General features: G+C 47.5%; 1 protein-coding gene across 1 annotated transcript in view; it reads right to left on the reverse strand.

Annotated features, from left to right (window-relative positions):
* Positions 1 to 11,237: 11,237 nt before the first annotated feature.
* Positions 11,238 to 23,734, reverse strand: part of LOC118930053 (sulfotransferase 1C1) — a 30,055-nt gene continuing 17,558 nt past the window's right edge. The window contains exons 4-8 of the mRNA XM_036920851.2: positions 17,960 to 18,057; positions 15,319 to 15,445; positions 14,377 to 14,471; positions 13,067 to 13,247; positions 11,238 to 12,840 (exon numbers count right to left, since the gene is read on the reverse strand). Coding sequence (XP_036776746.2) covers positions 12,728 to 12,840; positions 13,067 to 13,247; positions 14,377 to 14,471; positions 15,319 to 15,445; positions 17,960 to 18,057 — 614 coding nt within the window. The 3' untranslated portion in view covers positions 11,238 to 12,727. The remainder of the gene's footprint in view (positions 12,841 to 13,066; positions 13,248 to 14,376; positions 14,472 to 15,318; positions 15,446 to 17,959; positions 18,058 to 23,734) is intronic.

A 23,734-nucleotide genomic window follows, 5' to 3' on the forward strand; every position in this document is an offset into this window, starting at 1 on the left:
CCATGCACTGGGGAAGTGGGGACTCATGTGGTCTGACTAACACTTCTTCCTAATTCCACATCACAAGTCTCACTAAATGGTGAGACAGAAAGTGAACGGGATCACACATGGAGAGGCTGGGTGGTTAGCACCTTCAGTTTGCTTCTGTAAAAGTTGGTCCCATCTTCTGTAAAAGTTGGTCTGCAGGTAAAATTGTAATATTTCCAGAATCTCTCACCTGGCTTTAGTGAATCTGCATATCAACAGATGTTTCAAGGGGTGGCAAGAAGTTAAAAATCAACAGGTGATTACAAGGCCCTGTGAGGGTTTACCTGGACCGGAAAGGTTGGGTGGAACTCTATTCTGCTGCAACCGTGTCAAGAGAGGGTCAGGATGACTGCTTGTAAGAAATAAGAGGGTTTCTTAACTTTATTTCTCTCTTTGATTGATTTCTATTTTAGAGGGATTTTGCCCTGGGATTTCCCCCTGGAGTTACACCGTCCTAGCTGTGGACCTCGGGCCAGTGTGTGCCATTCCCTCTGGCTGCCATGAGGGCCATTGGCTCTTTTTATAATCTGTGGAGATCTAGATTTTTCTTGTCTGCTTCCTCTTTTCTCTTGTCTTATTTTTTGCATTTATAGCATTGTCTTCTTTCCATACATTGAAGAAATAGGAAGGATTGGTATAAGTTTATGTGTTTATGTGTTTACCCTTTGGCCAGAAAAGGGTGGAGTTCTTTGATAATCTCATGGAATTGTATACATTTGGGGAGCGGCAGTTCCACAGAGCAATATCAGGATGTGATGGTATAAGGGGCAATTACTGGGAAAGGTGAAGGCCATGGGTATGTACAAGAAAGGAGTAAGATAAATACATAAATGGCAATAATGGAAGGAGAAATGTTGCAAGTATCATGAAAAAGACCGAAGTAAAATACCTTAAGAGGCTGAGGAAGGAAACGCACTCACTCACACATACAGACACACAGATGGTGGTGGACCATCCTGAAAAACTGCACAGAAGAGATGACATTTAAGTTACTCTTTCAAAGAAGAACAAAGTAGTCTTTTGTTATGGAATAGAGGTGGTGGGGCAGAGGTGACACAGGCTGAGGAAACAAGCTTCAGTAAGGATGAGATCGGGAGTGGGGGATCCATTTGGAGAGTGGAGACCAGTCCTATTTGACTTTAACATTGAACAGCAATTTCCTGAAGTGTGCTCTTGGAATCCCTGGGGATCCCTGAAATTCTTCCAGGGGGTCTGCAAGGTCAGCACTGTTTTCACAATAGTAAGGTGATGTTTGCCTTTTACATTCTCTCAGGAGTATGCAGTGGGACTTTCTGTAGCTATATAATTTATGATGACAAATGGGATGAAGGAGTGAGTTTTGCATATTCTCATGTCTTAAAATCTTCTCGGTTTTAATTGCTAATGTGGAAAATACTGACAGATAAAACTCACATGAGCAAAATCTATTTGGGGTTCCCAATAACTTTTAATAGTGTGTAGGGATCTGGAGCCAATGAGTGTGCGGACCACTGGCATTCAGCATGTGGAGCAGAGAAACGGAGGTAGGCCATGCAGGCTCTTTAGGTCCATGCCAAGGAATGTGTGATTGGTTTGATCATCAGTAAACACCTTGCTGAAGGGTTATGAGCAGGATAAGGACACACCCAGAGCTGCCTTTTAAGAATTATATTAAGTGGACTATAAAGTGGATTGGAAAAACCAAAGTAGAGGCTAGAGGATAATTACAGGCTTCCATAAGAGCCCAGGGCAAGTGGGATGTGCTACAGGATTGAGAATGGGACAAAGAAGGCTGGTGGACTTGGACATCACTGGATGCAGCAAGTAGCTAACACGGGGCCTGCTGGAGAGTGAGGTGCTACAAATACTTGACTTCAATGTTTAAGCCTAGATGCTTGTGATGGTCAACATTATGTGTCAACTTGACTGAGCCAAATATCTGGGGTGACCAGATATTTGGTCAAATATTATCCTGGGTGTGTCTATGAGGATGATTTGGATAAGATTAACATTGAAATTGGTAGACCGAGTAAAGCAGATTGACTTCCTTTATGTGGGTGGGCCTCATCTAATCAGTTGAAGGTCTGTGTAGGACAAAAGACTGACTTCCTCTGAGTAAGAAAGAATTCTCTTGCCTGAAGGGCTTAGAACTGGGTCACTGAGTGCAGATTTTGGATATGAAAGCCTCCATAATTGGGTGAACCAATTAATTCTTTTATATATATAGAAACTATTGGTTCTGTTTCTCTGGGGGAACTCTGACTAATACAGATTTTGGTATCAAGAGTGGTTCTAGAGGAATGGAATCTTAAGGATGAATTTTCTCAATTGGTTTTGGAGGTTTCTGGAATTCATTTTCAAATCTGGTTAGATTTAAGGACACTGATGAGTCTATTTAGGTATTAAAGAGAACACAGATAGTCCATGGTATGATCTGACAGTAGAGACACATGAAATATCACCACTAGGTACTTCCAATCAAACATGGGTAAGAAGCTGAGATCTGAGTGACTGCGTGTACCACATACTCAAATGTTTTTGTCATTATAAAGTGATGCATATGATGATAACATTGCTCAGATATGGTTGCTCCTAATGTTGCTGGACGAAGTGGGGAATGGAAATGACAAACTCAGGGGCTTGAATTCCCAGCTCAAGGTCCACATAAATGACCAGAAAGCTCCTGTGTCCACCCTCATCTCCTGTAGCTGCATGGCTGGGATGGAGAACTGAACCCAGAATCTCATCCTGCAAGGGGCTGAATTACACTGCACATTGACTTCCCAGCCTCATGGGGCACCTGCAGTCAAAGTGAGGTTAGGGGGATGGGACTCTAAAAGCTGGAATGGGGATTTGTAGGAACACCCTGGTGGAACTGGGGTCATTGTGCCCCCCAATTCTGATGAGTCGTCTTTGCCAGTAGAAGCAGTCTCTCTGCCTCCATCTAAGGGCCTGAGAAACTGTACTGGCCTCCCCTGAGGCAGTAGTCCTGCACGACACTGCTGATTCCCCTCAGGACCCACCTCACCTCCTTCTTTGCTTTTAGACTGATAACTAGACTCAAGTCCCAGCAGACCCCTGAAGGTGAGGTGCAAAGCGTGACCCAAGAGGAGGTGCACCCCAGAAGAGCTGCTTGAGTTTTCCAATTTGTAAAAACAGAAACCTGTTAATATGTATGGGAGTGGATATAAGTGTGAGGGATAAAGGCAGAAGGAACACAAATTTTGATTAAGTCAAATTTATTAATAAAGGCCCACTAAGCAGAGATTCTACATTTCATGTCAGAACCTGGGAAGCTAGCAAGGGTCGCAATGGTTTGTTTGGCTGGTTTCCTGGAACACACACGAGAAAGTGGCTCACTGTGTGTGAGCTGCACGCACCAAACAAGCTGTGGTTTAATGTGGAGGAAGGGATTCAAAGGCTTAGGGAGATTGGAGAGTTAGAGTGGACTGCGGCCTAAGACCTACCTGTAACACGGGGAGGACATTCAGGGTGGACGTTCCCCTGTAACTGTGAGGAATGTTTGCGCGGGAAGCCCTGCTGGTGGGGACCTCTGTGACTGCACCTATCTGCAGGTCATTCTCAGTGGGAGCTGTGTCACTGGACTGGAAACCTGATGCTATGGGAGTGGATGGGTTCCGAGGTGGAGGGGCTGAGTGTGGGCACTCAGCCACCAAACACAAGGTGGGTGTGCTTTCCCTGAAGGGCAGCAGAGCCAGAGAGGCACCAGCAAAGTCTATGGCATTGGCCAGTTGATCACAGTGTTCCTAGAAGTGAAATAGGTGGGAAGCCTACTGAATTCTTACTTGATCTGTATAAGCATAAAAGTTCTGTGTCAAGTGAAGAAAAGTCTAACCTCACTCAAGGAAATAATCAGACTTTTCAGGGACTCCTGGATGCTGACTGTGAACACACAGTTTCTGGGGGAATCCAAGAGTCACTGTGATTGCCCAGTCAGACCAGGGGCTCATGGAGGTCAGGTGATCAATATTTTAGCTCAAGTCTGTCTCACAGTGGGTCCAGTGGGTCCTGAGCCCACCCTATGATTATTTCCCTAGTCCTGAAATGTGTGCTAGGAATAAGCATGTTCAGCAGCTGGCGGAGTCCCCACCTGGGCCCCTGACCTGTGGAGTGAGGGCTATGGTGTTGGGACAGGCCAAGTGAAAGCCGCTGGAACTGCCTCTACCCAGGAAATGAGTCTGAATGCAGTGCCACATTCCCAGAGGGACTTGGAGAGATGAGGGACCACATCCCCATTCAGCCTCCTACGTGGCCTTTGTGGAAGACAGACACATCCTGGAGAATGACAGTTGTTCATCATGAGCGTAACCAGGTGGCAACTCCAAGTGCAGCTGCAGAGCCAGATGTGGTTTCATTGCTGAGCAAAATAACACACCCCCTGGCTCCTGGTGTGCAGCTATCCATCCGGCAGGTGCCTTTCCTCTACCTGTTAGTGAAGACCACCGGCAGCAGTTTGCTCTCAGCTGGCCAGACCAGCAATATGCTCCACTGTCCCACCTCTGGGTATATCAACTCTCCAGCCCTGTGTCATAATTTAGTTCACAGGAATCTTAATTGCCTTTTCCTTCCACAAAATATCACACTGATCAGTTACCATGGTGACATTATGCTGATTGGACCTAGTGAGCAAGGAGTAGCAGCTTCTCTAGACTTACTGGTAAGGCACTTGTGTGTCAGAGGGTGGGAAATATACCCCCCGAAATTCAGGCTTCTACATCAGTGCAATTTCTAGGGGTGCAGCATGGTCATGCTGAGATGCTCCTCCTAAGGTGAGGGGTAAGTCATCACATCTGGTGCCTCCCACGACCAAGGTAGAGGCACGAGGCCTAGCGGGCCTCTCTGGGTTTCTGAAGCAGCACAGTCCTCACTCGGGTGTGCTCATCCAGCCCACCTGCAGAGGGCCTGAGGAAGCTGCGGGTCTGAGGGGACCCAGACCCAGAGAGGGCTCTCCAATGGTCCTGGCTGCCATGCAAGCCGCTCTGCCGCTCGGGCCATGTGACCCAGCAGGGCCAGTGACGCTTGAGGGTCAGTGGCTAATAGGGATGCTTCTGGGAGCAATGACAGGCCCATATGTTTGGCAGATGCACCTCAGTGCAGGCCCTTAGCATTTTGGAGAAACCATGCCAACCTTTCAAACTGTTATTCTTCTTCTGAGAGAGCTCTAAAGTTATAGCCTGCTATTGTGTCTTACTAGGGACTGAACACTTACCCATGGGCTACCAAGTTATCATGTAATCTGAACTGGCCATCATGAGCTGGATGTTATCCGACCCAGCTGGCCACAAACTTGGGCCTGCACAGTACATTCCATCATCAAGTGGAAGTGGTCCATGTGATAGGGTCTGGGTAGGCCCTGGAAGCACAGGTAAGTCACATGAAGAAGTCCAAATGCCCATGGTCCCCACTCGTTCTACACTGCCTTCTCTCTCCCAGTCTGTACCTGTGACTTCATGGGGACTTCTCTATGATCAGTTATCAGAGGGAGAGCAGACTCAGCCCTGGTTTATGGGTGATTCTGCATGATATGCCAGCACCATCCCAAGGTGGAGCACTCCCTGGCCCTTCCTTGAAGGACAAAGTGAGGGGAATCCTCCCCGTGGGCAGGACTTTGAGCAGAGCACCTAGCGGTGCACTTTGCGTCAGTGGAGAAGTGGCCAGCTGGGCAATTATATACTGAGTCATGGGTTGTGGCCAATGGTTTGGCTGGATGGTCAAGGACTTGGAGGGAACATGTCAGAAAATTAGTGACAAGAGAATCTGGGGAAGAAGTATGTGGATAGGACTTTCTGAATGGTCAAAAAAATATGAAGATATTTGTATCCCATGTGAATGCTCACCAAAGGGTGACTTCAGCAGAGGTGTATTTTATGATCAAGTAGATAGGATGACTTGTTCTATGCCTCGTTTCCCAGCCACCTGTGTGCAATGGGCTCATGAACAAGTGGCCATGGTGGGAGGGTGGAGATGAAGCAGCATCTTGTTCCCACTGGAACAGATATCTACTGTGGATACAATTTGCCTTCCCTGCATGCAATGCTTCTGCCAAAACTACTATCTGTGGACTAACAGAATGCCTTATCCATGATCATGGTATTCCAGATAATGCTGCTGCTGATCAAGGAACTCATTTCACAACAAATGAAGTATGGTAGTGGGCCCAGGCTCATGGAATTCCCTCACTGCTCTTACCATTCCCACCATCCTGAAGCAGCTGGCTTGGTAGAATTATGGGACGGCCTTTTGAAGACTCAGTTGCAGAGCCAGCTGAGGGGCGATGCCTTGCAGGGTTGGGGGCCAGACTCCCCAGGAGGCTGTGTATTCTCTGAATCAGCTCCAACGTAAGGTGCCGTTTCTCCCACAGCTGGGACTCACAGGCCAGGAATCAAGGGGTGGAAATGGTATTGGCACCAGTTGCTGTTGCTCCTAGTGACCCATTAAGAAAATTTTCTGTGTCTCTCCCCACGGTCTTATGCTCTGCTGGTCTAGAGGCCTTAGTTCCAAAGGTAGGAGTGCTTCCACCAGGAGACACAACAAGGATCCATTGAACTGCTAGTTGACTGTCGCCTGGCCATTTTGGGTACCTCATGACTGAATCAACAAAGGGGAATCCCTGTGCTGGCCGGGTGACTGCCCCTGCCCATCAAGGGGACAATGAACTGCTGCTCCACAGTGGAGGTAAGGAAGAGCATGTCGGGAACACGGCATCCCTTGGGGCGTCTCTTAGTATTACCGTGCCCTGAGATTAAAGTCCATGGAAAATCCAACCCGATCCAGTCAGGACTGCTAATGGCCCAAACCTTCAGGAGTAGAAGTTTGAATCGCCCACAAGGTAAAGGACCACAACCAGCTGAGATGCTGAAGGCACAGGGAGTGAGGAATGAGCAGCAGCAGGTAGTCATGAATACCAGCTCTGACTGCACGACCAGCTACAGAATTGGGCTGCAACTGTCGTGAGGGTTTCCTCCTTATTTTGTATGAGTTGCATTTATATATATTTGTAATACATTTTCTTCCCTCTTTCATCCCTTTATCATGTCACATAAAATATATTGACTTTACATCATATTAATTTAAGTGTTAACTTTACATCATAAAACCATAGTATTTAAGTTCTGAGATGTCAAAGAAAAAAATGCCCAAGAAAATCTTCCATAAACAATAACTAGAAATCAGGAGCAGTAACTGGTTTATGAGGGGATGGGTGGGGAAGAAGAGGTGGGTGAGTGAGGCTTTAAACATTTCTAAGACTGAGGTGCCATAGGACCACATAATAATCCTAGAGAAGGTTTGGGACTGGAGATTTAGATACTGGAGCAAATCACACAGAGGTGCCATATCTGAACGTTAAATCATAGACCCTGAATTGGAAGCCATCTTAGGCTATTTCTTACTCCCATCTCTCACTCAGTTGGGAGCCTGCAATAGTCAATCTTTTTCTTCAATGAACCCTCGGTTTCTCAGTAAGAGATCTATTTAGAGTGAAATCCCTTGAATTAGTTGACAAAGGCATAAGCATGCTCTCTTAAGTTTGCATGAGAGGCAGAAGTCAAACTCCCGGCATCAGACAAGTGTAGGACTGCCAGTTCAGTGGATTGCAGAAATAAGTTTACGACAACATTCCAGAAACAGGCTGAAATCCAAACTTGGTGGCCTCCTGTGTAAAGCTTTCTGTTCAGGTTGCTTTGTGATTTCAAAGTACTTTTTTTTTTTAGCTTTAGATCAATTTTGACATAACTGACACCGGCCTGAATGCCCAAATGCGTTTGCAAAGGCAAATCTTTGGAAGACAGGAACATTCTGCAGGGAGTTGACATGCCTCGCAAACATTATTGTGAAATCTCATGGTGTGCAGGCAGGCATTAAGATACACTGCCATGATCAAGTAGAGCTTAAAAACTTTCCTTCCTTCCTTCCTTCCTTCCTTCCTTCCTTCCTTCCTTCCTTCCTTCCTTCCTTCCTTCCTTCCTTCCTTCCTTCCTTCCTTCCTTCCTTCCTTCCTTCCTTCCTTCCTTCCTTCCTTCCTTCCTTCCTTCCTTCCTTCCTTCCTTCCTTCCTTCCTTCCTTCCTTCCTTCCTTCCTTCCTTCCTTCCTTCCTTCCTTCCTTCCTTCCTTCCTTCCTTCCTTCCTTCCTTCCTTCCTTCCTTCCTTCCTTCCTTCCTTCCTTCCTTCCTTCCTTCCTTCCTTCCTTCCTTCCTTCCTTCCTTCCTTCCTTCCTTCCTTCCTTCCTTCCTTCCTTCCTTCCTTCCTTCCTTCCTTCCTTCCTTCCTTCCTTCCTTCCTTCCTTCCTTCCTTCCTTCCTTCCTTCCTTCCTTCCTTCCTTCCTTCCTTCCTTCCTTCCTTCCTTCCTTCCTTCCTTCCTTCCTTCCTTCCTTCCCCTTTCCTTCTACCTTTCTTTTTTCTTCTTTCTTTCTCTATCATCTGTCTATATCATCTATCAATTATCTACCATCTATTGCAATGAGAGGTTTCATATAAAATTTAATGTCCCATAGAAAAGCATAGGTGTTTTCATATTTTTCAGCTCTCTCAGAAATTAAGTAAAGATCTATCTAATACATACAGAAAATAAAACAACATTTTGTCTTTGAGTTTAAACAAAGCTCATCTGTTTATGAATTTTGCCATCGAATTCTTCAGGGTGCAGGTGTTTCCTCTGAGTCCTTTCTGGTAGCTCACCTTCCCTGTTTCTCCCTTCCCTTCCCCCTGTCCCCACTCTGATGCACTCTGCCTGCACACCATGAGATTTCACAATAATGTTTGCGAGGCATGTCAACTCCCTGCAGAATGTTCCTGTCTTCCAAAGATTTGCCTTTGCAAACGCATTTGGGCATTCAGGCTGGCATCAGTTATGTCAAAATTGATCTAAAGCTAAAAAAAAAAAGTACTTTGAAATCACAAAGCAACCTGAACAGAAAGCTTTACACAGGAGGCCACCAAGGTTTGGATTTCAGCCTGTTTCTGGAATGTTGCCGTAAACTTATTTCTGATGGGGAAGAACACTCTGCTGGAAACTGGGTCACACTGCCAATGGAACGTCAATCCTCTAAACTGGAGGCAGCCAGGACCTCCTGGAGGGTCTCCAACCCTGCTGCCTCCAGCCCAGGGCTGAGTCCCCCTTGATGGACACAGTTCTTTATAGAGAGTTGCCACCTCTTCCTGAGGAGGGATTTCGAAGCTCCATGCAGGAGGCAAGACACTGTGATGTGCCGGGGGAGCCCAGGAGGCACAGGGAGGGAGGACAGTGTGGCTGAGAGGGGAGGCCAGAGGGGATGGTGCCCCCTCTGTGCCGGCTACTCGGCCCAGGCCTGCCCTGTTCTGGCCACAGCCGGCTTAGGCCACTTGACTGTGTTCCCCTGGAAAACCAGTTCCTCTGGAGTCTTCCCCTCTTTCCTCCCTCCCGAGCAGGGGTGGGGTAATGGTGGCCTGAGCATGGGCAGGTGCCTGTGTCGGGGCTGGGCTGATGGGGATGCCCGGGGCTCTGCCCCCGGGACAGGAGGCTGGGAGCTTCTCCTGAGCCAGAGCTCATAGCCATCCCTGTCAGAGACCAGACAGTGAGTGTTTCAGCCCTCGGGGTCACATCTTCTTTGCTGTTGTTTCTGTAACAACCTTTTAAAAACACTGCTGCTCTACCAGATGGGTATGGATTTGGCTCATGGGCCACAGTTTCCCAATCCTTGTGACTCTAGACCTAGAGATGAGATGGGGGCCAGGGGTGGGCGCTGATGAGGAAGAAGGGGTGGGTGGGTTTTCCAGGTCAAAGAAAACCTCTCAGAAGGACTGATCGTCAGATTCTTCCAGGATGAGCTCTAATTCCTCCAAGCTGAGAGAGAGAGAGAGAGGCCTAGAAAGGTTTTTAAGTTTCTGTGGACTAAATCTGCCTAGATAGATGCATCAAGTTCCATTAACAGCAAAACCCACACTAATTTTGGGCAGGAAAGGGGCAGAAGCACACAGGCTCTGGTGCAGAGCAGGAATCAGGCATGCTACAGGGCAGGCAGGGACTGGGCAGGGTGGGAATGGGCCCTGGGTCACAGCTCAGAGCAGACGAAGGCCCGGCGGCAGGGACAGCGGCGCTGAAGGCTGGAGCAGAGGCCGAGGCGCCACACTCTGGGGAGGGCCGTGTTCCACCTGGGGCTCCCCCACTCACTGGTGCCCTGACAGATGCTCCGATCCAGGGGCCCTTTAGGGAAGAACTGCCTTTCTAAGTGTGTTTCCTCCCAGACTTTGTTGCTTTCTCTCTCTAAGCCTCTGTGAGAGAAGTTCTGAGATCTGTTGAGTGGTTAGAATGGATCTCTGGCCCAGTCAGGTTGTGCTGGCCCTGTGGGGCACTAAGAGGACATGAGTGCAGGGTACAGCCTGCAGCTCTGGGACTACAGGGCTCCAGGGGCTGGAGAGGACGAGGCTCCAGGGGCTGGAGGGGATGGGGCTCCAGGGGCTGGAGGGGATGGGGCTAGAGGGGCTGGAGGGGACGGGGCTAGAGGGGCTGGAGGGGTTTGGGCTCCAGGGACTGGAGGGGATGGGGTTCCAGGGGCTGGAGGGGATGGGGCTCCAGGGGCTGGAGGGGACGGGGCTAGAGGGGCTGGAGGGGACAGGGCTCCAGGGGTTGGAGGGGATGGGGCTAGAGGGGCTGGAGGGGTTTGGGCTCCAGGGGCTGGAGGTGACGGGGCTCCAGGGGCTGGAGGGAATGGGGCTGCAGGGGCTGGAGGGGATGGGGCTGCAGGGGCTGGAGGGGATGGGACTCCAGGGGCTGGAGGGGACGGGGCTTGAGGGGATGGAGGGTACAGGGCCTGGGGCCCGCCCAGCCACTTCTGCCCGGTACTGTCTGGGGGCCCAAAATCTTAGTCTTCTCATCCCTGAAGTGAGACTGTTGGGGTATGATCTAATTCTAATTCTCCCTCTAAAGTCTCAGGATTCCAGGTGCACAGCCCCAGTTACCCTTGCTTTTTTTTTCTCTCCTTCTCAGTGAATGGTTTCCAAATAATTTAACTGTGAACATTTACAATTTGATCATGCACTGCTGTGGTATATATAGGAATGTTTGTGTGTGTAAATACATAACATGTGATTAGAATAAAAATTCTTTTAAATGTATCCATGATCATTGAGAATGTTAAAATCAGGATATATGGATGGTTACCTTCCCCATATCTATTTAATAGGACTAAAGTTCTTTTAAAATAGAATGAAACCATTAATTCTTCTTCATGGTAGTGCAGTATATATTTTTTAAAAGGACTTAGCAGATCCTTATAAGAGACAAATCCATGAATACTTCTTGTGACTGAAATTTATGGAGAATATAAGAATGGAATTTATTTTTACAATTAAAGCAAAAAGAATTTTACAATATTTAAAAGAAGGAAGGCAAGTTTTGCCTAATTGCAAACTCTAGACACATTGCTAACATTGTCACCATTATCTCTGATGTGCTGAGGCCATGTTGTCTGCAGAAAGGGTGCTTGCTGTCTGCATTTGCAGGTAGCTCCTGGAATGAGAGCTGAAGGTGTTTGGTGTAGATGCTCACCGGTACACATTCATTTGCTGTTCAGTCACACTGATTCAGTTCACATCTTCCTCACGCAGACCAGCACTGGGTGGAAATACTGTACCGGACCCTTTGTCTTGTGGGAAATGATTTGCATGCTTACGTTAGAAAGCAGGAAGGAGAAAGAAGCCAAACAGAGCCCATGTTGTCCCGTGTGGGGCAGAAGTTTTCTGCGCCTTGTGACTTGGCAGCACGGGAAGGCTCCACCTCCACAAGAGCCTTTCCGATAGTCTTTTAAAATGACATGCTGGCTTTTGCACAACTTGTGTATATGATGGGACTTTCTTGAGACAGGTTTCAGTAAAAAGAAGAAGCAGGCACACTTACATGTGTAGTGGAACAACTTGGCGAGCCTGGCAATTTTGCTACAAGCCTTTTTAAGGAGCATGACACGTGGCTCTTCCCAGAGATGTGACAACGAGTTTTCCTTGAGGTGCGTATGGTGCTATTTTTCCTTTGGCTAATGGAAGGCGTTTTTTCTTTCTGAGGAGCCCATCTGAAATATAAAATCTTCCCCTCCTTTCTGGGTGTGGGTGGCCCCAGAAGTGGGCTGTTTCTTGTTTGCCCTGGTCCTGCCATTCATCACCCAGCTTTGGCCTTTCCCTTTGGTCTTGAGACCATATCCAGCTGGAGGGCACCCAAGGCAGGCAGGGCACATGGGTTTCCCCTCCTCACTGCATCCTTGGACCCATGCCTGGTATCTCTGAGTGCCGGGTCCCCATGTCTCTCATCTTGCCTGTTGAGGATGAAAGCTGCTGCCTTTGACATTCTCTCCAGTGCCCTCCTGTCGTCCTCCCTGGTTCTCTGGTTCACCTTCTCTTTTGCCGAAGCTCCACTCCTGTTTCTCGCTCTTCATGAATTTTCCCTCTGAGAGGCCAGGCTATTGCAAATAGTGATGGAGTTAAGTCACGTTTATTTTGCCTTTAGTCCATTACCGTGTGGTAGGTGACTGTGTGAATGATCATGCAATTTAATCTTAAACTTCTACCTGGGATTTGGTTACATTTTAATGAAGTATGTCATAGTGACATATGATTAGATAGTGTGGAAAAGCTCAGGATTAGAAGAAGGGTGTTGGGGTTGTAGGAAACCTTGATTAAGAGCCTCAAATGTCTAAGATCTAGTAAGGAAGCCCAGGCTGTCTCCCTGCTGCTCTCAGATCTCTGTGCGGAAGGTCAGGGTGCTCCCTGCCATCTTCTTCTGGTAGTCCTTGTCAAATTCTTCATTCTGGGCTACGGTGAAATAGTTCTTCCAGTCCCCAGGCATCCCTGAAAAAAGGTGAAGTATCTGCGGTTATTACAGGAGTACAGGGGAAGGGAACATGCACCCAGAGCCAGCACAAGAAGGGGGGAAGGAAGTCTGCCTTTCAGATATTGTGCAGTAGTGTCACTGACCAGAATAAATAACGGAGCACGAAACATTGCTGGGAAGTCTAAGCAGATTGTGGGGACCACAGAGGCCAGTTTTGCATCTTAGAATATAAGTCCTCCATACCTTTTCTCATAAAAGGGGAGATAGAGTGGTCCATGATGCTGGGGGGCAGAGTGGTGTAGTTGGCCATTGGGTTTTGCTTCATTACGTCAAAGGAGGTGTGATAGATGATTTTGTTCAGAACTTCCTCTGTTATGTCTTTCTTCAGGAACTTCAGTATCTTCTGAATTTCCCGCTTTGGGTCCTGTATGTACAATAGGAACACAAAACAAATAATTTTGGGTTTTACATTTGGAATGACATTCATTCAGGACAAACATTGTTTGGGGATAAATGAGTTAAGGGATCAGTTCAAATACATGACAAATATTCCTCAAAGGATGGCCATGTGTAAAGCATAGTACTGTCCTAGGAGCTGCCACAGCACGAAGATGAGAGCCAGTGCTGCCTTCAGGAGGTTCACCTTTCAATGGAGAATGAATATAAACACAATTAACTGGAATGTGTGGCTCAGAAAAAGTGCCATGGGATTTGATGGGAAGCAGCAATCACAACTGCCTCCTGGTGGAGATCAGGAAAGGTTGTGTAAAGGAGGGAAAATGGTCCTGGCGAAGCATGTATGGCTAACTCTAGTATCTGAGCTACAAGAGACAGCAAAAATGTCTGAGGTCAACAGAAGGCCAGTAAGAGGCTGAATGAAAGGATCTCGGGTTGTGAACCCAGAAATGTGAATCCCGTGCCCTGGTTCTCTCTGAGCACAGAGATGCAGAAAAAGGAGCTATGGCTTTTGATTAGATTTCAGAGGACCTCTTACTAGCGCTGGCATAGGAAATGCTTTTGTAATTCCAGGACACGAATCCATCGAGTCATGCGTGAACTTGAGCTGCCACTCATACACAGTGGCTTGAAATGGAGAAATGAGTCCTCTGCGACAACACATGGGCAATCCTGCCAATGTTTATGTGGGTTAAACCTCAGTTTGTGATGTGGGTTTGGGGTGTGGGAGGGAGGAGGAAACTGAGTTTATTGAAAACAACAAGGCATTTTACAAGTGTGACCTCAGCAATCGTTACAATAATTCTGTGAGATATGAAACGGGATGATGCCCATTTTATAGGTGAAGAAAACGAGTCCAAAAACATCAGGATTAATTTGGCTGTAAAGGCATGAGGTGTGTCCTGAGGAGGAAGGAACTTCTGGAAACTATACACGGAATCAAAGAAAATTTGTCGTTAGAACTTCTAAGGCTAAAGCTGGTCAGATAGAGGGCCACGGGCAGAGAGACTCAGGCTCCGGGCCAGCCCGCCCGCCGGGGCTCCCGCCGGCTCCCTGCCTGGGAGCCGGACGTTGTTAGAGACGCGTGCCGCCCTCACCTCCTTCATGTCCTCGTAGAAGAGGTAGAGGATGCGGTGCTGGTCTTTCACTCCCCACCAGCCCTTTACGTGGTCGTACCAGGCGCCCCACACCACTGAAGAAGAAGAGAGAGGGGGCATCAGCACCCACCTGAGACTTACACACGAACAGGGGTGGTGCGAAGGAAAGAGGCCTTTATCACATGCAGCTGGAGGACAAGGGCCTTGGGTAGAACTCTTATTTGCTGAGACGGGGATTTTGTAATTACGGAGATAATACAAAGTATTCTGGATTCCTGCATTTTCATTTCCACCCTTGCACTTACTACCGCACCGGAGACTGTCTTGTGGCCGGGGATTCATAATCTTTACTTGACTTGAAGTACTACTTGGTACCTAGATCGGTGTCATGCAATCAATACTGTTTCCTAATAGACTGATTTCCATTCTGGAAAATTTATCGTCACCAGATATTTGGACGCCTTTACTCTGGGTGATGGTGAAGGGGAGAGAGGGCTACCTTTCACTGGCCCTGCAGAGTCTACTCTGTACCCACCCACCCTGACAGGCTGACCCCTGTCACTGTGTCAACGGGCTCCTTTGTCCTCAGGCTTCCATGGGAGCTTCACTGCCTCGAGGCGCTGGAAGGACCTTGGAGGAGGGGAGCGAGGATGTGTGCTTATTTCCCGATGCACTTCTTGTCGGCTCGCCATGGCCAACTGTTCCTGGTAAGGGGCTCTCTCCTTTCTCCAGGGGCAATGGCTTCCCAGTGTTGTATTGTCATCTGACGGTTTCTTTAAACTCTGCCCGCAGCTTTCTACACAGCTCTTTGCCCAGACTTTCCTCAGGTGACCCAGTTTGAGTGGCGTCTACGTCCCCCCACAGCCTTTATGAATACAACCATCCAGTGAAAACACTCCTTTCTGATGGCAGCTGGTGAATGAATGAGGGAACACGACTTACCTTTTCCAGCTTTGAATGTTTCAACATATTCCTCCCATGTACCAGGGTCAGGCACCATTTTTAACATCTTTGAGAAATGGTAGTAGGATACCAGACAGTCCTTGGCATTTCTAGCCACATAGATAATCTGAAATCAGCAGGTGAGGGGATTGAGACACAGAGAAAAAACAAGAGAGAAAAATATCATTGTTCGGTGCACAGCATTGTGTTACTGGAAAGCATCTAAGAACGTAAGCCTTCCCCTTTAGGGTGCCTGAAGGCGAGGCATTTTCTATGATTAGGATGACCATATCTCCCAGCATGCCCAGGCAGAGTTCCGAGCTTCCAGAACGAGAGGCCAAGCCAGTGGGGAGCCATTGCGCCCTGGAGGACGAGGCCCTTTAACAGGAGCAGAGGCCTTTGGTGGGGAGACAGTCGACCAGCGGGCCAGCAAGAAGGGCACCCGGGAAATAAACACACATCCTCGTTGTCCTCGCTCGTCCCCTGCCCCCTACTCACCGCCACGCCCTGTTCCCAGCCTGCGCTCAGAGCGCGTTCTCTGCCAGGCTGCGGGGAGGAGCACGTTCACGGTCCCTCACGCGTCTTCTCTCACGGACCAAACATAATTTCTCTGTCCAGCACAACCACCGTGCATTTCCAGACGAACACAGGCTTGGCATGACTCTATTTCTCTGCCCCTTTTCCTATTGGGATTTCTCTCCGACCCTCATGAAAGCATTTAGGAAGCCAAAAATTATGACAGGCCTTATAATGTAAATATACGTCTTAATGCCTATGTTGGTTCTTGACTTTTTGTAAGTACAAGCTTGAGTAACTGAAGTGTGGGCTACAGAGGGAACGTACTCGAGTGCAGAGTCAGGTAGCCGCGTGTGCTCTGATCTCAGATACTTTCTGAGAGTCTGTCGATTCATCTGTGTGAATTTCCTATTGCTGCTGTAACTAATCACCACACACACAGTGGCTTAAAACAATAAGAGATTTATCCTCCTATAGTCCTAGAGGTCAGATCTCACTGGGCCACAGGGAAGCTGTTGGCAGGGCTCTGTCCTTTGGCGGCTCCAGGGAGAACCCTTTCCTTGCTGTTTCTAGCATCTGAGGCCACTTGTATTCCTTCTTCTTGACCCTGTCCTCCAGTCATTCTGACCTCTTGCTTCAGTTGTCATATGTACTTGTCCCTTTGATCTTCTTGTCTCCCTCTTATAAGGATCCTTATGATGATATTTAGCCCCATCTGGATAATCCAGAATAATATTTCCATCTCATGATCCTCAATTTAATAACATTTGCAAAGCCCACTTCACCATAAGAGGCAGGCTTCACAGGTTCTGGTGATGAGGATGAGGGTCTGCAGGGGACTGTTGCTTAGCTCACTGCTCCATCTGAACAGGAAAAGCTTGCACTAAACTTTCTAACACCATTTCCTACTCAAATAATTTATAATTCTATGCAGATAGAGGGAGGTTCTGCCATGGAGATTTTTAGAAGACCTGATTTATAAAAATAAGGTGTTAGTATGGTGGCTAACAGTGTTATTGTGTCTTCTGATATTGAGTCTACAGTATCACTGGAAAATAATATTGGTTTTTGAGCAGCAAAAATAACATGAGTGGAGTTATTAAACTAAGATGTTTTCACAGCTGGGTGAACCTGGGTGTATCTCAGGGGAGCAGATCAGGAGCGGAACAGCATCATGACATGTGGAGTCCTATCCAGTTCAGTGTACCTTGTTTGGAGGCGGGAGGTGGGCAAGAAGAGCCGCCGAGGCATGGAAGCCCAGCCCAGCAAGAGTCAGAGCAGCAGCTGGTATCCATGCCTGAGCACTGCTCTGGGGAGAGAGTCTTGGTTAAACGAGCTTGACTGTTTGTATTTTCATGGTAAGGGTTCACAAGGAAGGTAGTCTGCGTTTGCGTTTCTGAAGTAGCTCATCCACAGGGAGAAGATGTGCTGGTCCCGCTGATATAAATTAGCATTTGATTCTGCTAGAGGCTACTCTCCTCACTGCAAATCTGTAGGTTGGTATTTGGCTTATATTCCACCTTCCATTGATTTTAAGACCAACTAATGAGGTGATATCAAAGAGAAACACTAGTATATTCAATATATACTGTAAACTGATTCTGAATTTGGAAGTGTCAAAATAAAATACGATTTTTGAAAATGGATGATGTAGAGGTTCCTGGAGGCCATGAGGTGTGCTCTGAGGGTGGACTGCTTTCTCCCTCATGGTCTTACAGATCTCTTGGCTTCTCCGTTTGGCTTAGGTTTTCCCCTCACAGATTTTCCCCAAGTAAATCCCTTTCACACCTTACTGTGCCTTGGTGTTTATTTCTTGGGGGATCCAAACCGAGATAATAACCTTCCTCAGGAAATACATGTGTTGTTTCACTCTTCACTCTCACTGAATGGGGCTTAACTGTCAGCCAATCAGAATGATTTTGTCTGAAAACTTCCTAGTGTGTACCCAGAAATAATATTCTGAAGGAAAGGTGGATCCAGAATAGAGAATGTGGGAATGTGGGGGCAATTCCTTATACCTCCATTGGTTATTTATCTTCCATTATCCTTGATTGTTCTCACAGAGATAGAGACATTCTTTGGACATACTGATCAAAACTGGGTTTGAAGTGTTGGCTCTTCTTACCTTTACATTTTCTTTCCAGAAGGAAGGTGGCACCAACTGAACAGGCAGATGAGTCTTCAGAGTTCTAGGAGAAGGCATTTTTTGAGCTAGGTCCAGACCTGGGAAATACATTTTTCATTAGCTATATGGATTCAATATTATTTTGTCAAGCATCTGGGAGAAGATATACCAAATAGTTGACTCTGCCTAAAATTACAGTTTTATGTGTCTATGCTTTGCTCCTGATGACAACTTCGCCATCCATTCAGGTGGAGGAAGGCACTGCTGAGATGCAGAAAACTTCCAAGGCAACCTCATTCTTCCTATTTGCTGTGTTGATGCTCTTGTGCAGGAAGGTGAAGATGCTCTGGGGGTTTTAGGCTGGTGATAATTATGACCCCAACATGTTGTTGGCCTTTTTTTCCTTTGGAGAGTTTTTGTTACTGCAGTGGGGAGAAGATCAAAGCAGCTGGAGAAGAGCTGGCATCCCTCTTAGGGGCCAGTTCTGTAGCCCCAGCAGCTCTGTCTAAAGAGCTTCTTTCTGTCTTTCAACTTTTACTTTCAAGGCCAAGAACCATAACAGCCACCAGTCATATATCAGCACTGTGCTCTGTGTAGAGATATATTTTCAGATGACAAATTGACCCTTATCATGATCAAGTGGCTACCCCAGGTTAGGGAATGTGAGAGCCAGGATATGAGTAGTCTATTGATGTGGAAAGCCTTAAAGAGGGGGCTTAAGAAACTGCAGAAAACAGTAGAGAGGCTGTTATCTAAGGAAAAATTAGATAAATCACAGACAAAATCCTCCTTGGAAATAGGTAGTCCAGTATAAAAACAAGGAATACAGGCAGGGATTGGGCCATGCACAGCACCAACTGGGAAGGGGCTTGCAAGTAAGGCAGAGTGTCCGCCTTGGAGAAGAGTAGCTTCTGGTAGAGAATCAGATATGTAGAGACTGGGGAATACTCCCTGGAGGCCTGGCATTGAAGGGAAAGAAGGAAGAAAGTAAGAGGGAGAAAATTAGAGATCTCACAGAAATGAAAGAACAGAGCATACCAATTCCTGCCCCTCCCCCAATCACCAATACCATCCATAAACAAAACTGCACAGCAGAGGGCAGAACTGGCAGAAAAGAGTGCTTTTCATACATGATTATGAAATGAGCACAAACAGAAAAAGCAGATCTCATTCCTAAACTGCTATAATAATCAGAAAAGCAAGTCAGTGTCTTTAACCTGATGAAAATTCTCCCCCAAATCCAACAATGAAACTGAACAAGATTGTAACACAACACTTCACACTAACTTAAATATCCTGAAACAAACATTTGGAAATATGAAAAAAATAACCCAGAAATACAAAAACTAAGAACAGAAATAGACAAAAAAGGAAGAAATGAAAAAAGATTTGATTGAGCACAAAAAATAGAAAAAAAAAGACAAAATAACATAAGAAATGAAGATTGAATCATAAGGTCGATAATGAAGAAAAAATTAAGTGAAAACTTAATAAAGAATGTTGCAGAAAAGCAAGTAAATAATCAAGAGAATAACAATGAGATAAAGAAAAAAGTTAAAAAGAGTGAGAAAGCAGCTGACCTAGAAGACAGGTAAAGAAGGTCCAACACTAGTATAAGTTGGAGTTCCTGAGAAGAAAATTAAAATAGTGGAATAGAACTATGAGCAAAACTTCTGGAAAAAAGGAGAATTGAATTTGCATCTATTGAGTTTAGCTAAACTATGCCCTATTATTGCTGCCTCAGCATCCAGTCTGTGTGGCTAAATGGCCTGCAGTGGCCTTGAGCTGACATTTGACTCTCCTGCCAGCTCATGTCCCAGCCAGATAACATCCTGAAAAGAGTCTCCCAATGGCCCTTGTGATCAGCAGTCTCCCCCACCTCCTAGAACTTTCCCCTTGGGCACCCCTCAGATAAGAGCCCCTCAAAGCCTACCAAAGCCTTGCTCGTTTTGGTTTGAATTGATCAAATTGTCCTTAGCCCAAGAACCCTAAGCACTCCACCCACAAACTCTAAAAAAGCATGTACACCAGGCCATGCTGTGCTCTCTGCCTGCATTATGCCTTGACCTCCCCATCTGGTCACTTGGGGCATGTGATGGACTTTCTCCAGGACTTGTGAATAATAAACTTCTATATTTCAATTCCTCATAGTCTTTTGTTCAACTGAGGCTCACTACTGGACTCAGACCCCCAACCCTGGGTCTCTATTGAACAAATGTAAGTTTAACAAAGTCACAATTGGCTTCACAAGAAGGATGGATTGAGTCAGCTTGCAACTGACCATGCCTTTTAGTTGCAAATAGCTTACTGAGTGGCTCTCCCAGGCAGGTGATTCTCTCTGGGGAGTTCATGGCCTATTGCTGTTTGGTAGCATGGCTCTGCATTACTGCATAATGCCTAAGTGGAGTGCTGCTCTGAGTTCCCATACTAAAGTGCAAGCTCCAGAAAAACAACCAGAGTCTCCCTGAATTGGAGCATTGCTCACTGGAGCTAGTTTGAGGGGCTGTGGATGTGTTTCCCACTACTAACACCCCACAAAGGGTAAATTCCCCAAGGGGTTTTAGACTTTGAGTGTGTTTCCCACTTCTAAGCATGAACCACTGGGGACATATGAGTGGCAACCCCTGCCCAAGAGTGGGTTATCAGCTAAAGGTGCAGTGTCCCTAAAGGAGGAGAGGGAGACTCCCATTTTCTGACTGCTGTGCTTATGGGAAGCACCAAGACTGTATGTTGCGGACACCCTTGGCCTGGTAAAGTCATGGCTTCCCACAAAGGCAACAGTGGCTTGGGCCCATGATCCCTGTTACCTTGCTGAATACCATGCTGCCATGGCACCTTGTCCCCTGAGCCTGTGAGATAGTGTGGGTCCTTCTCTTGGTGTGTGGTGGCACAATGCAAATGGCCTGAGCACTTGGTGCCTATGCCAACTAAAATGCCCAATGAAGTTAGCAAGCTTTAGCTGGCTGCCCATGGCATCTGGGCCAAATATCTGTCCCAGATAGGAGCCTGGCACATGCCACTCAAGTGCCAGATATTGGCAGTCCCCTGGGGCTTCTAGAGGCAAAGGCGTTTACAGCTTTGCCATAAGTCTCCATCCCGCCTTGTGTCAGGGAGTCAACACAGAAGCTGAGCACTGCCAGTGAGGCCTGACTGTTGCAATGGTGCCTGCAAGAGACGCCTGATGTCAAGAGCCTTCCCAGGTTCCAGGAGGCAGTGTATCCCTGTGCTCAGCCCCACCCACTGACATGCGGGTGCAGCTGGAGGCACCCAGCTGCTGGCCCTGCAAACAGCTGGAGGAGCTCCTTGGGACTAAGTGTCTCACGTGGGAAGGGCGTCAGCCCTCCTCACTGCCAGCAGGCTGCCCCTGGCGCAGTGAGGACACTGCAAGGCCACGGCGCCTCACCCTGGTGGGCAGATCCCTTGACAAGTCCTTCAGCTCATCCCAACTGGTGGGCTGGTGGCAGTGTGTCTGGGCCTTTAACAGACCATAAAAGTGAGACTCCCCAGGCAATGCGGTTTTGCTGACTCCTGGTGGTGGCTAGCGGGTTTGCAGTCTGGTCTGGACAATGGCAAAAGGGGAACTTCATGATTCAGGGAAAGCCTCTCTGGGTGCCTCCACTGGAGTGGGATAGCTGCTCACACATGCTGATTGTGGTTACTTAGGTCTGCTCACACATGCCAGCAGAACCCATAAGCATGTTATAATGACATCACAGACTCCTTATCCAAATTACACTCCAGTTCCAGCACCCTGCATGAGCCCTCTCCAGAGGCAGAATACCAGACACAGTCCTGGAGAGAGCCATTCCTCTGGCCATGTCATACCCATGAGCAGGCGCTAGCAAGCCACGTTACATCAGGCCACAGGGGCCTGACAGCACTCACTGGGCACACAGGTGTGGTGCCTCCCTCACCCAGGCCCTCTCCAAAGTAGTGAGAGATAATTTTTATTCCCAAACAAAATTCTGGAAGGCTCCCAGGTGGGAATGCGTGTCCCAGGAGAACTCTATTCCCTATGGCACACTGAATTCATCAGGCTGCTGCCGCCCTCTGCTGAAGCCAGCAGGTGTGCAACCAGCACAGTCAATGCCTCCCCTGGCCACTCCCTTCAGAAAGACTGCTTCCCATCATGCAGTCTCCTCTTAACCAGTTATGTGCTCATCCCCTTGGCCATCATTCATTACAGGTTCAGCTCCTCATACCCATTTCACCTCCCTCCTGAGCTGCTCAGTCATGGCCTGTAGAACATGGAATCTTGTGGAATCTCCACCTAGCTTACCAGCTCCATGTGGCTGGACTTCCAAAGAGGCATAGTGGCCACTCAAAGACATGCTCCTCAAGCTTTTACAACAGGTGGTTCCCCAGATGGACAGAAATTTTACCCTAGGCTCTAATACTACTTAGTTCCTAGCCCTCAAGTCTCCAGCCATCCCTCTTCCTGCACCCCCACCCCACTTCCTGTCTTCTACAAAGACTCCCCTGCTAGTTCTTACCAGGAACCCCCACTCCTTCGATACCAGAGTGGATGTCATTCACATCTGCTCACCTTTACCAATTTGATGTTTTGGTCATCTTGCTGTCTTCGAGGTTGCTTGCTGGCAACCTGAACAAAGGTAGATTGTGCAATTATGGGCCTTTTATAAATAGAAAGCCCAAGGAGTCAGACCCCTACCAAATTGCTTAGAGATCATGATTATGCATACTTCATTGGCCCTGTGCCAGCTGCAAAGCTAAGGTCACTAGCTTTGCCTCACTTTTGGGGTTATAATGACTAGTTAATTAATCCAAATTCATAAAAGTTTTGCAGGACATTGAAATGATAACTCTGGGATCAAGTAGTGGAAATGTGGAACTCAGAGAGAGGAAAAGAGGCCTTCACCTAGTGGATGTTGTCACATTAGGAAATGAAATCCATGAAGGAGCCCCAGAATCCAGTGGCTGCTGTCAGTGGAAGCTGGCCTGGTCCCTACCCCACCTTAACTGAAGAGGTAATGCCCTTTTTCTCCAAAGCCATCAGGACCCAGGTTGCTTGTCCTGAAGGCTGCTCCATAAGCTAGTCAAATGCACATGCTTCCTTTATTGTGGCTGTTGTTCTTACTGGGTATGGCCTGAATAGGATTGCTGGAAGACCCCTGCAGCCCAACCTTGTCTATAACAGAATCAGCCAGGTGTGCAGCTGTACCGCAGGATGGCTTAGCACCAGGTGCTGTCAGGCCGTGTTAGAAGGGCTTCATCCAGCATATCTTCAGGTGTGGATTCTGACCCAGAGCTCACCTCTCTCTCTATATCAAATTGCACCGGTGGCAGTAATGTTTAAGTGAACTGCTTTCTCTTTATGCTGTGCCTCACGTTATATCCCAGGTGGACTGGCCCTTCCAGTGTGACTGAACCAGGCCCATCTGGCTGGCAGGTTTGTACTCAGATGACCATGCCATGGTTCTAATTGGGCAATCCCTGGGTTGTAAAGCTGCCATCCATGAAATGTGCCTATGATTAGCCTATCAATGTGCCCAACTTCTATATCCCTTGTGGATGGAGCCCCCAAAAAAGCTCCCATCACTGCATGCTCTTTTGCAAGGCATACCTCTGATGACCTGGTGGAACTTACTGAAATCTGCTCAGATGGCCTCAGAGCCCTGCTAAGCAGGCCTCCAGCACATACACTCAGGACTTAACACCTGCCAGCCACTCCCACCCTTCATGGGTCTCCACCTAGGAAGGCCACCCTCCCCCAGGCTGGCCTCCACAACCCTCAAGCATACCAACCCCACAGAG

Source organism: Manis pentadactyla, chromosome 2 (genome assembly GCF_030020395.1).
Source record: "Manis pentadactyla isolate mManPen7 chromosome 2, mManPen7.hap1, whole genome shotgun sequence".
Taxonomy (NCBI): Eukaryota; Metazoa; Chordata; class Mammalia; order Pholidota; family Manidae; genus Manis; species Manis pentadactyla.